This window comes from Mirounga angustirostris, unplaced genomic scaffold (genome assembly GCF_029215605.1).
Source record: "Mirounga angustirostris isolate CCGP_5_RB_7025 unplaced genomic scaffold, mMirAng1.0.hap1 SCAF_11, whole genome shotgun sequence".
NCBI classification, from domain to species: Eukaryota; Metazoa; Chordata; class Mammalia; order Carnivora; family Phocidae; genus Mirounga; species Mirounga angustirostris.
The window spans coordinates 27,677,752-27,696,619 of record NW_026991719.1 but is presented as its reverse complement, the minus strand read 5'-3'; the positions used below and the strand labels follow the sequence as shown (position 1 = coordinate 27,696,619).

Below are 18,868 nucleotides of genomic sequence, written 5' to 3'. Positions count from 1 at the left end.
TACATCATCAGGAGTTGAGCCAGAGCAAGTGGTGATGAAATCAGGCAGCCCAGATCAGTCGAGTTCACAGAAACAGCAAAGAAGTCACCTTGGCACCTGTTCTTAGCACCTGACCTAATCAGGCTAGCAGGATAGCCCTAACCATTCTACCCAAGGCTGCAGGCTCAGAGCTCTCAGAAGATAGTAATGGAATTTTGCCAGGTGAATAAAAGGAAAGAAAGCATGTAAGATGAATGTTTGACTACAGTGACTTCTAGGGCATTGATAACATATACCAGATCCATTCTGTCTTTTTAAAATTTCTGTTGCATTATCGGTTTTGTTTTTATTAGTAGTAAACCTTTCCTCAATAACGAAGTGTTTTTTTTTTTTTTTAAAGATTTTATTTATTTATTTGACAGAGTTAGCGAGAGCAGGAACACAAGCAGGGGAGTGGGAGAGGGAGAAGCAGGCTTCCCGCCGAGCAGGGAGCCCGATGTGGGGCTCGATCCCAGGACCCTGGGATCATGACCTGAGCCAAAGGCAGACGCTTAATGACTGAGCCACCCAGGCACCCCAATAATGAAGTGTTTTATGTCAAATAAAGTGAACTGCAGTGTAGTACTAAGCCATTTTCAATTTTGTAGTGAAAGAGGATGACAGTGCAAGACTGTCTGCTCTGTCCAGATTTATATTTTCACACTTCGAAGATGGTGGGATTGCTCCAGATAAGATCACCAGTGACCTCCTGAATTGTCAAGTTTCCTTTTCACTCCTGTTCCCAGCTGCACTTGGCTTGTTGCACGCTCCCTCCCTCCTTCCTGATGCTCTTCCTTCTCTTGGTTTTGAAATACTTTACTCTCCTGGCTCTCCTCCTAGGTCTGATGACAATTACTCTTCGGGCATATTCATCTCCTTCCTCAGCTGTTCCTTTCCATGGAGGCTCATCCTTAGCCAACCTTTCTTCTCACTCCTTTATTCTAACAAAGTTCTCTGAGCAATTTGACCATCTCTTGTGCAATTAAATGACATCTAGGGGTGTTATTCCAGTGACTAGCAATTCTGTATGTAATGCTGGTAAAACATAATTTTAACCTTCTTTCCTCCAGATAAATAATCTCATAGTTTATTTCTATGTTGGTATGCCCACCTTCCACTCACATGGTAATACATGACCTGTCAGATAAGTATTCTTACCACAGACTTCAACTGAGTTGCTTAAAAAAAAAAAATGAAGCCTCCCTATTGTAAGATGTACACAAACTTGAAGAGAACACCTTGGAATTTTAGAAACAATCCCCTTCCCTCCCTCTCTCTGTCTCTTTCTCTGTCTCTCTCTCTTTCTCTCTCTGAAATCCATTCATATCACCCATAACCGTTGTGTTTACCTGGTCTTTTCCAGGGAACACAGCTGCTTTTTTTTAGGGTCCTAACAGAAGCACTAACTTTTACCCCTTACAACTGATATTCTCTATATCCTCACTTGCTTCTATAGCTTTGTCCTCCAGCAAGTCAGGTCTTCATGCACCACAGCCATGAAGTCTTAGAATGAGGCAGGAAGACCTCCTAAGATCTACCCAAAACCTCTTTCCTGATGCCCTATGTGACTTTTAGAGTTTGCTTGAGACTGCCTCCTGGAAAGCTGTAGGCTCAGCAGTAGCCCTTCACTATCTGGCCTAGTCTCCATCTCATACATGGTTAAAATCCTCCCCAGTTTTGTCTGAAAGTAGGAAAAAATATTCCTTTTATTGGTACTTATTAAGGTTTTATATTTATATTTATTCTGACAGGAAACCCAAGATGTATGGATCAGAGAACACATCATTAATTACTCAAGAGCATCTTAGCACCAGTGCACATGCCCCCAACCCCCATGGGACAATGCAGTGAGAGCTGCGTATTTATCTGTGTATGCAGGGCTTGCAGTAAGGGAGGGAGTCCCCAAATTTATGGATAACAGAACTTATGCAAGGCAGCTGGCATGTCTGACAGAAAAAGTGAGACAGAAACAGAGACCTTTGCTCTAGGGGGTGAACAGATCCTCTCCAGAGAGAGGGAAGGGTCTAGGTCTCTTATCCTCAGACTGTAAATTGGCACATAAGCAAACAGATCTGGGAAAAGTGTTTCCAGGTCTTTCCGGTGCATTGCACTAGCCTGAACACTTAAGGTACGTTTGCTATTCAGTCATCCTTTAACCCAGATGCCAGTGCTCTTTGCTCAGAAAGCTCAGACCATGCAGAAATGGGAAAAGAGGAGCACCTGGGTGGCTTAGACCGTTAAGCGTCTGATCTGGATTTTGGCCCAGGTCATGATTCTCAGGGTCGTGAGATCCAGCCCTACATTGGGCTCCACGCTGGGCATGGAGTCTAGTTAAGATTCTCTTTCTCCCTCTCCCTCTCCCTCTGCCCCTACCTTCCCCCAACTTGCATGTGCGTGCTCTCTCTCTCTCTAAAAAAAAGAGAAGAGAAAGAGAGGGAGAGAACAAAGGAAAAGAAATGTGAAAAGATGTATGGCCCAACAGTAGTCGTCATCTCATTTCTCTTTGCAAAATCTGATGCCAGCTGCCCATTGGATATCTACAGTCTGATGCTCCAAAGGCTTCTCAATATGATCATATGCAAAACTGAACTCATCACTTACACACACACAGAACCTGTTTATCTATCTGAAATCCTTTTACTCAGTGACACCACTATTCATCCAGGTGCCCAGGCCAGAAACCTGGGAGTAATTTGAGTCTTTCCTCTTCTTCACTCAATGCACAATCACTGAGTTCTGCCAAGTTTTCTTCCTAACCAACTTTCTCATTCCAACTTAGATATGAATACCAACTGGATACTTAATTACATTGATGGTTTTGTTTTTAATTTTGTAGGTGGGATAATGGTATTATGTGTACTTTCCTTGAAAAGCATTCATATATATTGGAAACAGGCTGAAGTAGTCATGGATAAAATATTATATCAGTTGTTTCAAAATAATCAATTTAAGGAGGTGAATGTGTGGGAGTATAATGAAACAAGGTTGCCCATGGCTTTATAAGAATTGGAACTGGACAGTAAGTTCAAGGGGGCTATGTGTACTCCTTTCTTGCTTTTGTATGTATTTGAAATTTTCCATCACAATTACTATATGAATCATGGTTTCCCATTGGCTTCTGACTTACATTCAGAATCTCTAAAGCACATTATTAAACATCTCTAGCCTCTGTTTCCTGACCCATCTTCTCCTAACCCTCTACATTTCCAAAAAGTCAGCCAAATATGACTGCTTATCTTCCCTATCTTTGCATATGTGTTACCTAGTAAGCATAATGCCCTTCCCACTTTACTCAGCTATGTACACTCCAAATTGCACTTCCTTCATGAACTCTTTCCTCAATGTGTGACCAAATATGGTATATGATTCATTCCTCTCTTGAACTTCCAGAAAAGAATAGACTTAGAATGCTCATCAAATTCTTTCTTGTCATCTAGCTGGGGCTTCTACACTATTATTTCTCCAAACCACACCCTCTCTAACTACCACAGTAAGGTCCATTTCAAATTTCTTATAAACAAGCAAATAAAACTGTGCTTCACCTACCTTTGCTTCCTTTTTATTGATCCTGGTACATGGAAGAACTCAATAAATGTTTGCTCAGTTGACTTGTCCATAACAATTCAGATGAGCAAAATAACCAATTTCATACTAGTAAGATTAGCCAAATATATACTTTTTAGCATTTTTTTGAAAATCAATATTATTAAAGATGTGTATTACATAACAAACTTGTGGTTTGTGATTTTTTTCCCTTAAATATAATATAGATAAAAATTTTGGAATTATAGGATACAGTAGCTTATTCATTTATTCAGCAAAATGCATTGAGTAACCTACCATGTGCCAGGCATAGGTTTAAGTTCTGAAAACCCAATAGAGAGTAAGACAGATAACATTTCCTGTACTTATAGGGTCTAGTCTAGTAGTGTAGAGAGACTGGTAGATATATAATTTAATGTTAGTCATAAATGTCATGAAGAAAAATGAAGAATACAGGGAATACAGAATGGTTAGGGCTGCTATTTAAAATAGAATGGTAGAGAAGGCTCTTCTTAGATAAGAAAGAAGTGAGGGAACTAGTCATATAAATGTCTTGGAGTGAAAGAATATTTTTGGCAGAGAGAACAGCAAGTACAGAAGAAACCTGGAAGCAAGAGAATGCTTGGCATTCTTGAGGAACACAAAAAGGTTAATGAGGCTGAAACATTCTGGACTCAGAGGAGACTAAGAAAAGATAAGATCAGAATGGTAGACAACATACAACCAACATACAACCAAGTCATTTAGAACTTTGTATGCCATAGTAAAGATGATGGGCTTGATGAGGAGCCATTGGAGGATTTTGAACAGAGTAGAAATATGACCTGATTTATGTTTTGAAAAAAACTTTTTGGCTCTTGTATGGAGAATTGACTAGGAGAGGGGTAAGACTGGAAGCAGGGGGATGATTTAGGTAGCCATTGCAATAATCCAGATGAGATATAATGATGGAATATATCAAAGCTATAGCAAGGGAGGTAATGAGAAGTGGTCAAATTCTGGACTTGTTCTGGAAGTAGAGCCAACAGCATTGTCTAACAACTTGAATACTTCAAAAAGAAAGGTAAAGGGTGACTCTAAAGTTGTCAGCCTGAATAACTATTATTTGATATGCCGTTTACTGAAATGGGAAAAACCACTGGAAGAGAGCGATAAGGGGATGCAGTTCAGAATTTGGTTGGGGTCATATTAAGTTTGAGATGCCCATGGGACATCCAAGTGTCAAGAAAGCAGTTGAATTTGTGAATCTGGTTTGCGAGTTGAGGTTAGGGCTGGAAATATAAGTTTGGGAATCATCACTGTATAGACAGTATTTGGAGTCATGGGACCAAATAGGGAGTATGGAGAGAGAAGGAAAAAAGTGTCAAAACTAAGCTAGAGCACTCCAGTACTAAGAGATCAGTCCGAGGAAGATTCAGTAAAGACTGAGGGAGCAGTGGACAAGAAGGTGGAAGAAAAACCAGAAGAGTTCAGGATACAGAAGCCAAATGAAGATAGAGTTTTAAGGTGAAGAGAGTCATCAGCCATATTGAGATGAGGACCGTGAATTACCCAATGAATCTGAACATATTGAAATCACTGGGATTCAGGGATGATGATTTTAATAAGTCAGTAATTAAGAATTGCTGGACTGATCAACAATAGCCAAATTATGGAACCAGCCCAAATGTCCATCGACTGATGAATGGATAAAGAAGAGGTGATACACAGACACACATACACACACACACACACACACAATGTAATACTACTCAGCCACAAAAAATAATGAAGTCTTGTCATTTGCAATGATGTGGATGGAGCTAGAGGGTATTATGCTAAGTGAAATAAGTCAGTCAGAGAAAGATACCATGTTTTACTCATATGGAAGAAACAAACATGGGGAAAGAAAAAAAGAGAGAGGAAGGCAAACCATTTCTTAATCTCAGGAAACAAACTGAGGGTTGCTGGAGTGGTGGGGGGTGGGAGGGATGGGGTGGCTGGGTGATAGACATTGGGGAGGGTATGTGCTATGGTGAGAGCTGTGAATTGTGTAAGACTGTTGAATCACAGACCTGTACCTCTGAGACAAATAATACATTATATGTTAAAAAAAGAAAAGAAGAAGATAGCAGGAAGGGAAAAACGAAGGTGGGGGGAATCGGAGGGGGAGACGAACCATGAGAGACTATGGACTCTGAGAAACAAACTGAGGGTTCTAGAGGGGAGGGGTGTGGGGGGATGGGTTAGCCCGGTGATGGGTATTAAAGAGGGCACGTACTGAATGGAGCACTGGGTGTTATACGCAAACAATGAATCATGGAACACTACATCAAAAACTAATGATGTAATGTATGGTGATTAACATAACATAATAAAATAAAATAAAAAAGAGAGACTCAACTATAGAGAACAAACTGAGGGTTGTTGGAGGGGAGGTGGGTCGGGGGTGAGCTGAAGGTGGGTCAGGGGTGATGGGGGATTAAAGAGGGCACTTGCTTTGGTGAGCACTGAGTGTTATATGCAACTGATGAATCTCTAAATTCTACTCTTAAAGCAAATATTACATAATACGTTAACTAACTAGAATTTAAATAAAAACTTGAAATATTAAAAAAAAGAATTGTAAGGCTATTTCTTATTTCTGAGGTTTATAAATTTCCTTTTTTTTTCTCTTTCCATAGACAGCTGATTCATTTCTGATGTATTTCAAATTTTCTATATTGCAGAACATAAAAGACAGCTTGCAACAAATCTCAGGTCGGATTGAAATCATTCACAAAAAGAAGACAGCAGCATTGCACAGTGCCACCCCTGCAGAAAGGGCAAAGCTCCAGGAAGCTCTCTCACAGCTCGATGTCCAATGGGAAAGAATTAACAAAATGTACAAGGACCGACAAGGGTAGGTAACACTTTTATTTTCCTAAATTACTGTACCTGTTTTCAGAGAACCATGGAGTTCATTTCAGTGTTCCCTGGAAAGGTAGGGAGGAAGAAAGGGAGAAGTATTACTATCATTGGAAAAAGGTAAGTGGAGTGAGAACAAATAATGGTGAACAGACTAATGAGCTGAATTCTAGAAATTATTCTGTACTGGGGTGAGCATTATGTTGGAGTACTATCTTACCTTCTAAAATTTCGCATAATGCCAAATAGGTTTTGTCATTTAATTGAGGTGGCTTAAATAACTGTACAGTATAAAATGCGTATCTTTGGTCAAATCTGTGCCCTATATATTTATAGCAGATTGATAATTAGATTGATATGTTTGAAATATAAGCTATCAGCGAAAAGTTGATTTTCACTTACTACTTCTATTATTTTGAAGGTGATACATAACATTTTGCAGTTCCCCTACTCTTTTTTGCTATGAGGAATTTGTTAAGTTGATTTAAAATAATTTTTCAGGGTTTGCCTTATTTAACATATATAGCTTGTGACCACGTTTTCAAAAAGTCACATATATTCTTTAGCCTCACATCACAAAAGCTAGAATATTGTTTTATTTTCCTATTTTAGGTTAAAAGTAATGGAGTTCTAATTATTTAAAACAATTTGTTTTAAAGACTGTAGTCTCATCATACAGTACATCATTAGTTTTTGAGGTAGTGTTCCATGATTCATTGTTTGCGTATAATACTAGTGCTCCATGCGATACGTGCCCTCCTTAATACCCATCACTGGGATAACTCATCCCCCACCCCTCTCCCCCCTAAAACCCTCAGTTTGTTTCTCAGAGTCCATAGTCTCTCATGGTTCATCTCTCCCTCCAATTCCCCCCACTTCATTCTTCCCTTCCTTCTCCTAATGTCCTCCATGCTATTCCTTATGTTCCACGAATAAGTGAAACCATATGATAATTGACTTTCTCTGCTTGACTTATTTCACTTAGCATAATTTAAACAAATAAAAAATAAAGATTGTAGTCTCAAGACAGTGTTCTTTGTTATTCTCAAAGAAAATGAAATCATTTTTAATAATTACAGGGAACCTCCCTCTTAACTCTGTCCATCTCTAAATATCCCTACTTCTATTTTAGTTCTTTATTTACTATAGTAGGTTTCTAAACGGATACGTATAGCAGAAATCTCCATTAATTCTAATGATCATCCGCATTTTGTTCCCAATTATCTTTCATCCAGAGTTGTTTTTCTAAAGTGTAAGAACTTCAGTACCATTATCTCATTCTCCTTAGAATTAACTCCAGATTCCTTAATTGGGCATATAAGGCCTTCACATGACATTTGTTCTTTTGTTCAGCCTCATGGCTTATCAGTCCCTGGCTGTCCTACAACCTCTCCAAACTCTGTTCTACCAAAATACCTTTGAGCCAGTAAGAATGGCTATATTGGTATTTTTCTCATACATGATTCATCTATGGCCGGCTATTAGTCAGCTATTACCATAATACGGTGGTATGAAGCTGTACTCCAGAACCCAGTGACTTAAAACAACAAGCATTTATTTTCATGGTCTTGGGTCTTTAAGTTGTCTGTGGTTTGGCTGACCGAGGCTGGGCTTAACTGGGCAGCTATTTCAAGCTGTGGGTTAGCTGAGGTAGGCTCCGGGATATGTGTCAGGTTAAGGTCGGCTACGTTTATCTTTTTCCTGAGCTTAAAATGCAGGGTCAGTGCCATTGTCTTCTCATGACAGATCACCAGAGCGTGGACGAGACATAACCTCCCTTGTATTATGGGCCACTTATGGCCTGGGTCCACATTAAATTCACTCCCATTCCACTGGCCAGAGCAAGCCTGACACCAAGAGAGTGGCAAAGTAGTCTCTTCCTACAGTGGAAGGGGAAGAAGAGTGACTATTTGTGGAACAATAATCCAAACTATTGTTGATAATTAATAATTAATAATAAATAAATTTTTACAGCTAGAAATGACCTTAATGATTTTGTCCTGCTGCACTGTTTTACAGGGGAGACTAAATTACAAAGATGTTGAATGACTTACCCAAACATATATTAAATAGCACATCTGCATATTTCCATTTTACCAAAATATTTAGCTCTAATAGGTTTGCATAGTGTATACTCACAATAAGTTACAGATACGAGAAAATGCATTAGACTCTTGGCATTCCTAAAGCATAGATTCTGAGACCATCATTAATCACCAAATTCATGAATGCTACAATGGCAAAACTCACCTTTATTAAATGTCATAAATTAAAAAAGACCTTACTTGTTAGGTGAGGGCAAGTAGAGAATTAAAAGCCAGATCGCTTTGTGACTGCTCACTCATTATCTAAGAGACCTGCTTTCATACCTTGTCTTCCCGCAAACAGAATTTCATCATGTGTCTCAGTAAAGTTGCAAATCTCCAAAATACTAAGAGTGGCTTTTTTTTTTTTCCCTGTGGGAACACAAATAGTAAACACAATGAACATTTAATTCATGAATCCTGTGTATCTATGTACTGATCCATGTATATGGATAGATATACAAATATGTAAAATAAATATTTAAGTTTTGGGGAACTTAACATTGCTGCTAAATTCTGTTTTTATCTAATTCTTGGTGGGTACTCACTGCTTCTAAAAGACACCTACAGGAAACATGTGAAAATAAAGAGAGAATTAACCTAAGATCCACCTAGTATTAGAGAAACATAGTCCATTCTTTCTTTCAACAAACACTTGAGGAGTGCCAGACACTCTGTTGCCTTTACTTTCTTTCTGATACCAGCTTTACTATTCCTCAAATGGTTAATGAATTTGCCCCATTTTCAGGAAGTTACTCCCCAAGCCTAAGAGGATGATAGCACAGTTCAAATGAGATAAGAAAAATGAAAGCAGTTTCTAGGCTACACATTGCTGTACAGCCATAAGATGGCATTATTGTGTAGCAACACAGTTCTTATCTGACATCAAGTAAGTGATTTTTTAAAAAAAAATTAAAAAAAAAATCACTATTCCTCTTTGGAATCCCATTTAGTCAGATACTTTGGGATGGCTCACCCATACATGTAAGTGGTTAAATTCAAGGTGATTCTGAGCTTTAGATCTGATGTAAAGAGGACATGAGAGTAAGAGTAGTGATTGTTACAATACTAAATTTTTAGAGCAAAATGAAGTGTCAAAAAATGGGGAAAGCAGGGTGAGGACATTTAGAAAAATCAAATGCCATTACCAGTGGTATTTCAGAAAATAAGAAATAGGAAGATAGTGCTACAGGAAAGAAGCCGGATGCAAAAGAATACATATTATATGAGTCCATTTATATAAAACTCAAAAAATGAGCATATTGGGGGGTTAAAGGTCAGATATGGTTACCGTTGTGAAGAGTAGTGATTAACAAGGGCAAATCTCTTGATCTGGATGTGGTTTGCATTGATATGTTTCTGTTAAGAAAGTTTATGAAGCTATGTACTTGTGATTTGTACAGTTTTCTCTGTGTATGCTATACTTGAATGAATTTTACACTTAAAATAATACATTGAATTCTTTTTTAAGTACAAGAAGGGCTTAACCTCAAAATTAAAAAAAAAAAAAGGTGTATCTTACAGAAGAGCATATTACATTTTTGTACTTTTGGCATTTCACCATGGACCCCTTAACACTTTATAATTGACTGGTACCTACTCTCAGATAATTATGTGGGCACTACCGCTCTAGAGAAAGTTTTTCCAAAGATACCACCATCATGCTGGCACCAGAGGGCCACATGTCGATAGGATGCTCGGAGACAGAGAGCAGGAAGATGCTTCCCTAGGGATTTCTCCTTTGTTTAATTCCCTTAGTGCCAAGCCCACAATATTAAAGCACTCACAGACTCTTGCTGCCATTTGTACTGCATGAAGGAAAACGAGACAATGAAAGAAATGAAAGGGGGGAAAACAGGAATAGAAACCAAAGAAATCTGATTTGAAGAGAAAGTGCCTTAATCATCTCTGTATTCAGACTCCAGGGAATGAGCCTGTAATTCTGCAAGCCCACTCCTAACGCAACTTTCTCATAAGCATTTTCTATCTCACTTGTAATTTTTCTACTGAGACATTCAGTAAATATTTTTCTCTCATGTCAAGGTGAGGGAAATAACCCCACACTCCTCACAGAGGGAAAGAATAATATACTAATCCTCATGTCATCACCATACAATTTTATCCTCTAAAGGGGAAGCTAGAGGGACAGATGCATAATCTGGGAGCTTTTCCAGAATTGTTTGTTCCTAAATGAGACATTCAGCTATTGCAGCATTAGCAGCCTCTTCTATTTGTCACAGAGCCATATGTAGTTGGGAAGATACATGATAAGCACATGCAGGATCCTGACGACTCAGGAAAGATTAACGCTGCGGCCTTAGAATTAGTCTCTACTAAATGTAAAGATTTTCATGCAAGATTGGATCTTCATATTCCCCCTCTCCCCTCACGTATATGCATACATGCCAATACATGATTCTACTGTTAGTTTTTGAACTTGGGAGAATTAAGGAGAGGTTAAAAAAAAAAAAAAAAAAAAAGCCCCGAACATGAGAAAGTCTTTTTATATCTCACTCCAGAATCAGTGTTGCACTGACCAGGGAAACGATTCTCATGCATTCATTCATGGGACTGATATAGAGGAAGATGTGTTAAATTGAAGAAGTGAAATTTTCTATTTGTGGCCCACTTTTTTATCACTGTTGAGATCATGATGTATGGGGAAGCCTTCTGTTTTGGTTCTTCACATCAAGATCTTTTTTAAAGAAAATCCTTATTTATTAAGTCATTGATTTGATAGAATTCATTTTTAAAACTTGGTTATCTATGTGAAGAGAATAGCACATTATTTCTCTCTCCAGATGTATCAGGAAATATTCTTATTCATAGACACGCAGCCACGTTTGCCAATTTGCCTAAGGATTTTAGAAATATTTTTTAAGTATTTTAAAGTTTACTGTTAACCTTCAAGCTTCCCCAGTTAAGTATCTTGTTTGCTATCTGCTCTCCTCCATTTGTCTACATTGATTGTTCTGATTTATTTTATTGGGTCCTGGATATCAGAAATCATGTCAATTTTGCTTGCTTGTACAATGCCCAGTACAGCACATGTGGTTAATAAATACTCTTTGATGATAATGATGATGCTGAAACTATACTTTGACAGCACTGACATTTCATATATGCCAGAAATAAATCATCAGAACTTTAAGAAAGGCAACTTTCTTCCTGCCCTGTCATTTTCTGTAGTCACTGTCCAGCACACTTCACCTCTACACTATCTCCTCTGCCCTATCTGTTCTCTCTTGTGTATTTCAGTTTAGGGGCTGCCCCCTCCTGCACATCACCTTCTCTTTTGTGCTGCTCTGTTCGAGTGTTTATATTTCTTCCCAGGCTCTGCAGAGTCTTAACTAATCCCTACGTATTGTGAATATCTTTCACCGGCCAGTTGTTGCACATTGCACACCACCGAGAGGGCAATTGTAAGCCAAATAGAGGAGGTTTTGTTTCCACACAACAGCCCGAAATGAAGTGTATGACTTGACTGCTGATGCCAATTACATGGAGGTTTTACCACCAGAGGCAAAGCTTTAAGCCACAAAAGATTAATCCCGGATAGTTGGTGTTCGGAAGTATTTAATATCCATGTACTGCCTACTTACGAGTCTCATTAAAACAAACCAGTTATCAACAAACAATACCCTTATTTTATAATTGTTATTTTTAAACTCTGTTTAAAACATGAATCATTCAGTACTGTGTACCATTTGAGTCAGATACCTAAACTAGCCCTTGATGTAGATTTCCTTTTTTTTAAATCTTTTAATTTCCAGTTAGTTAACATACAGTGTAATATTTCCTTGCTTACTTATAATTTCTTCTGAATTCTTCACTGTTGACAACAGTTGGCGAAGGAATTGAATGGAAGGGATCTGTTGTATTTATTTAAGGAAAGGGCTTTTTGAAATGCATTAAATGCAAGTTTGTTTCTACCTATCAGCTTATCTTCTGTATGTTCCTTTTGCTATTTCAAAGCACTGCAGAGTTGCAGAGTGATTTGCTTTTTATGATAGCCATTTCATAGAGGATCATTTGCCTTATATCTTCAACATTTTCAGATTCTTATAAATCTTTACAGTTCACATAGAGGTTAGTTTAAAACTTGCTTCAAATAAGAAATTGACTAGATATAAAATTCATATAATCTTAGAGTTAACCATAGATCAATATCCTGCATCTTTTTCTCAAAGTAATTGAACATTTTTGTTTCCCAGGATAGCTGTAAACACACATTTCCGTTCTTCACCATAGATGATTCTATTTCTTCCGTGTACAGGGGCTATAGTTGGCTTGTTTGTTATCTAAATAAACTCGTATTTTCATTATAGTCAAAGGGAAAAGTTTCTCATATAGGAACCAATTTTATGCCTATAGGACTAGCCTCATTTTGGAAATAATGCCACTATTTAACTTTACTCCTTGTATGTTTCTTGGCTTTGTCATATCACAAGTTTCCCTTCTCTAAATATACATTTTTCCCTCTAAATGGAATAGAGAGTTTTGAAAGAAAGCAAAACCATGCTAAATGTAATCTTTCCAGAAAGTCTCTTTATCAATTAGAGTTTGTTTTGTCTTCACTAAGATAGAAGCATATTTTTTTTTTTTCTCCTTAAAAATGTAGGAGTATGCAGTCAAGGCAGGTATAATTTCTCTGCTCATTCTTGCTTTCCACCCAGCTATCCTTACATGGTAGGCCCTCCTTCACATGTTGCAAAATGGAGCTCCCACCACATCTATATTCCAAGAAACAAGATGGGAGAAGGCGGGGAGAAGTGGCAAAGTGTGCATACTAATTGTCTTTTAATGAAGTTTCCTGGGAGCTGCAATGTTTTGCTTATACCCCATTGGCCAGAAGTCAGTCACATGACCACACCCAAGCTGTAAGGGAGGATGGGAAATGTTACGTTTATTCCTGAATGCTATGTGCTCTGCCAAAAAGTGTACTCTTACAGAAAAGCAGGAGAATGGATATTTGAAGAGAACTAACAGTCTTCAGTGTTTTCTCAGACGAAGTGTATTTTGTTTTGTTTTTTAAGCAGCCCTAAGAAATATGTAAAACGGGTAGCTAAGTCTAGAGTTATCTCCTTCCCCTACTCTTTTATTATTTTATGAACTCTAATTTTGCTAATATCTCACTTTGGCTTCCTGAATTCTGCTAACATAAAAGTAGAAGTTTTACATCATTGCCAATACCTGCTTGTTCTATCCCTCCATGTTCCCAAAACATTTTCTCATTAATCAATTTTTGTCCAACTCTTTCCCTTTTTTTCCAACAAAGCCACTGCTTAGTCAAAGAGAGAGATGAGTAACTTAGTTACTATAGTGTTCCTGGAGTATATATTCCCTACTGACTTTGACTAAAGTTGGGTCATTCGTAAATTGTAGCAGTTTAGATTACGAACACCAAGAATGACCACTAAAAATTAAGGAGCTAAGACCAAAGCAGAAATTATGAGAGTGAACTGCAATTTTAGGACATCACCTTTTCTGAACATGTGAGATGGGCCTTGTGTAAGATTCAAGATCTTTTTGTAGCCACACCTATGTGCCAGGCATGCATTCAGTGTTTTACATATCTGATTGCATCCTCAGGAGAACCTTCTTTTACAGATGAGGCGCTCGAGATTTAGAGGGAATAAATCATTGTCTCAAGTATGCATAGGAAGAATATGCCAGAGCCTATTTTTTGACTCAAGTTATGAACTCTTGTGTGCTGCATTCCTTGTCTTTATACATTTCACATAGAATTTCTTGTATTTCTTGTGCTCATTGATTATGTTCTCTCTTCCAGAGGTCATTCTTCAGTAGCAGTAACAGGGATACATATAAAAACTTTTTAAAACTCTTGTGTCTAAAACCACAATGCTTTAAAGAGATGTTTAATATTCGGAAAATGGTATCTTCATATTCATTATCTGTAGAGAAATAGATTGTGATTCTATAAGATGCTTGGCAAAGCCAAGTGATAAAGGATCTTCTCAGTGCTTGAGGAACACTGACTTGTTTTTTGGCAGAGTCCTACTCACTCAGGACCCAGTGCAATTATTACCATTTGGAATAATTTGCTGGTCTCAATTATTCCAGTCTCTGTGTTCCTAGAACTCTGTTTATATAGTTCTCTTATAGGTGCTTATCATGAATTTAAATGTCTTACATCACTTTGCACAACTCTGTACCATCTGACAGAGTTTTTGTTACTACAGAGCAGCAGAAACTGTGCCATATACTTCCTGACACCCCTAAGCCAAGCACAGTATAGTTCTATAGGAGCTCCTCAATACATATTAATTTTTTTTAATTGAGGAGACCTTACATGTAAATGACAAACTGCTCACTCAAAAGTTGTAATATTTTGGAATGAATAAGGTTCTTGTTTCTTTGGTTAACAAGAACTTCATTGCCATTATAGTTTATTCAACCAAATATTTATGTAGGGTAAATTTCCTCATATTTACTTTCAGTATTCCATACTACTACCGAATTATGACGTTGAAGTATGGATATACCAATATATGAATAATATGAGATCTTGGTATGTTCTTTATGGTATGTGAGAGAAGTAAACAGTCTTTCATAAAGAAAAATATACCCACTAGCCACTAAAGTCAACATAACTTCCTGGTAGAAGACAACAAACTTTTTGTTTGCCGACTTACTTGCTTGTTTTAACTTCCACTATACTGGGGTGTGGGGGGGGGGGGGCAGGATTTGTTACCATTACAAAATTTGACACCTTAAAAATCTGTTTACTTTGTGAGAATCACAAATTCTTGCCTATAAGGCGATTTTCACAAGAATTATTTTATTCATTTTTAGTTTATCCATGGACAGTCTCAAATTCCTCTTGAAAACATCAGTTTACTCAAGGGAATGCTGCCCATTACAAGCTAAAAATGTGGTTTTTGAGAGATTTCTGCTTAAAACAAACATTTTGAAATTCTATGTGGTTTTCCAAAATGGTTAGATACTTAGAAAAACAACAGTTTAGATGGACATTTTCAAAATTCTTAATATTTAAATAATTTGTATATTTTAGTAAATTTAAGCTGTATATATATATATATATATATATATATATATATATATATATATATATATATATATAACCAAAGGTGAATTTTGTCTGTTTAGTTTCTCTTGCTTTTCTTCATTTCTTTTTTTCTTTCTTTCATTTCTCTCATTTGTCTTTCTCTAATATTCAAAGATAACGCTAGAAACTAAGGATTGTCATTCCATGCCCCTAGTTTTGAACTAATTCTGAGGTAATCAGAGATATAATCTTTATGGGTACCTCCCATAAAGTAGTAGCACCACAATTAGGAAATAGATGCAACTCTCGCATTTGTCTTAAACCTTTTTCCCTATGTCCCAGTAATACAGGAATGACCCAAGGTAACTGTCCACTGGGCCCTTACCAAAGTTTGCCAGTATTGGTCAGTTGCTGCTACAATAATTCTGTCTAACAAACACACCCAGAATTAACAATAAATCATTATTTTCATGTTCAGGGCTACTTTAAGTCAACTCTACTTCAGCCTTTGGGACTATAGGATGAATGAATATATCTGACCCATTTGTTTCACTCTGGGGCCAGGCTGGAAGGGCAGCAGATACTTGGGACATATTCTTCCATGGCAGAGTTGAGAACTCTCAGAAGGGCAAGCAGAAATATGTGATGCCTTGAAGACTTTGACTTGGAACTGACACACTATCTCTTCCATTCACATCCAATGGTCAGAGCAACTCACATGGCAAACCCAAATTCTAGGAGTAGAGGAATAAACACTGCCCACCATAAAGCCATTTCAAGACTGAGGATACATAATTCTACTACAGAATAGAATTGGGAATAACAATTTAAAATACTACACTACTCTAGTAGAATATTATAGCATCCATTAAGCTTTTTTGATGCTGTGCATGTAACTTTCTGAGAAAACCCCATTTGTTGATTCCACTTGAAAATGTATCCTGAATCCACTTTTTTGACAGGTTTTATCTCCAATCCAATAGGTTGGGGGAACTTTTATTTTACAAAAAAAAAATAACCCTCCCGTAATATTATGAAGCAGAAATCTAAAGACCCTTGAAAAAACAGAATATTGAAACAAACTTGGAATCACAATTTTATTTACCAACTTGAGAGTCTCCTTGTGCTTCGGCACACTTGGAAGTTGGATTTCCAAATAGCATCATGACTTCCCATACCCAGCTGTCTGCTGCTTGAAACTACCATAAGCTAACTATCACAGCTCACAGTATACCCTTGAAGAAGGCCATCTGGTTTATGTCTCTTGGCAAAATTTGTTTAAAAACAAGCAGCTGCATGACAAAGTAAGAAGGAGTCTCTGTCTAGCTGTGGTAAATAAGTAGGTTTGCAATGCACATAATAAAGCATTTTGTAATCCAAGCCAAAATTTCTAAAAGGGAAACATGCTTTTCTCACAAATAAAAGAAAAATCCACAGAATTCAATTGCATGGAAGGGACTCTATCAAATTTATATTTCAGTGGCTTAATATTATGAGAAAAATAAAAGTCTATTTGTGATTAGATACGCCCTTCTGGTAAGAACTAGTTTTTGTATACTTATATAGAATCCAATGATTGGAAATTATTTTTAATTACATTAGAATTCAAATTTCTTAAAGACCTATTCTTTGAATCCTAACATAGTTGGTATTTAATGATTTATTGTATATTCTCTCTTTCCTTCTACCAGGTCTCTGAGTATCCCACAACACTTACTCTATCACAAAAAGCATACAGGCTACTACAAGCTACTTTTTTTTTTTTTTTTTGAAAGCATGAATTGATTTTCCAGTTCAGTTAAGTATTTTTTCTTAACTCTATCTATGAGGTCAGAGTAACCATTGTTAAGGATTGATTTTGGTGTTAATCCAAAAACAAATCCTGAGACAAAGATTTGAGTTCAGGTTGTTTATTTAGGAGCTGATTCAGGAAGCTGTGGTACATTGGTATGGTGGTAAGCAAGGGAAGGGAAAGTAGCATATGTGGAATATTAGCAAGCCAGCCACTGCTGTGGGGGACTGGGGCTTAATTCCGTGGAGAAAGACTGGGAAAGTATAAAACAGGTATCTCTCAATCACATCAAGCAAAAGGCATGCATGAGAACTGTGATATTTATACTCCAGTTCTTATTAGTCATTTTTAAGGGCTGCTTATTGTGTCCTGCATTTGGGTATAATGTGTTGTCTGCTTCAAAGAAAGTCCTCAGACTAAGACATATAGTTAACAGTGGCTGTTGGACATTGGCCAGGTCACACTGGAGTGTCAAGAGTCAAGACAGTGGGTGAAGGTCCAACAGGATCTGCTACACTATGGAGGGGTGGGCATTATTCCACTTAATAAGGCCCACTATACTTCCTTACCCAGCTGTTCACTTTTCTGCTTATTTGTGCTACTTTTCTGATTTCTGCAGTTTTCTGGATCATGCCTTATCATAAGCATTTGCAAGCTGAGGCTTGTGTCTATATTTCTCATTCTTCCTCATTGGCTTTTTTTTGTTTGTTTACTCTTTTACTGATGTTTACTTTTGTCATTTGTTATTTCTATGTTATTTCTAACTGGTTAGGTGTTTGAATTATTGAGTCTTGCATTAAAATTTTAATAAAGACTTAGACATTTGTTTTCTTTTAAGTGGGATTCATACTAGTTAGAGATACAATTAGAACTAAAAATTAAAGGTCATAGACACAGTCCTTCTTAAGTCAAATTCCTGAATGGCATAGTAAGACTTGAATTTTCTATCACCAATAAATAACTTCTTTGGGAGATTAAAAAAAAAGTTAATTTAGGAAAATTTTATTTGTATTCCCAGTTTATTCCAAGTCTTCTGCAAATTATTTGACAGTATTGTTTCTAGCATCAAAGGACAAGTTAAAAATCATACTTACTTTTTTTATGGTTGCAGATTTCTTGAAGGCTTCTATTACTTGTTTGGATAAGCAGACTACATTAATGGTGTTGGTTAGACATTCTTTTTTTTAATTTTATTTTATTATGTTAGTCACCATACAATACATCATTAGTTTTCGATGTAGTGATCCATGATTTCATTGTTTTCATATAACACCCAGTGCTCCATGCAGTACATGCCCTCCTTAATACCCATCACCAGGCTAACCAATCCCCCCTTCCCTCTCCCCTCCAAACCCTCAGTTTGTTTCTCAGAGTCCATAGTCTCTCATGGTTTATCTCTCCCTCCAATCCCCCCCCCCATTTTTCCCTTCCTTCTCCTAATGTCCTCCATGCTATTCCGTATGTTCCACAAATAAATGAAACCATATGATAATTAACTTTCTCTGCTTGACTTAT

At 37.2% G+C, this 18,868-nt stretch overlaps 1 protein-coding gene across 10 annotated transcripts in view; it reads left to right on the top strand.

Moving 5' to 3' along the window:
• DMD (dystrophin) overlaps nucleotides 1–18,868 on the top strand; it is a 2,113,108-nt gene that overhangs the window by 978,507 nt on the left and 1,115,733 nt on the right. For all 10 annotated transcript variants that reach the window (XM_064573900.1, XM_064573902.1, XM_064573903.1 and 7 more), the window contains one exon: nucleotides 6,270–6,442. In XM_064573900.1, coding sequence (XP_064429970.1) covers nucleotides 6,270–6,442 — 173 coding nt within the window. The remainder of the gene's footprint in view (nucleotides 1–6,269; nucleotides 6,443–18,868) is intronic.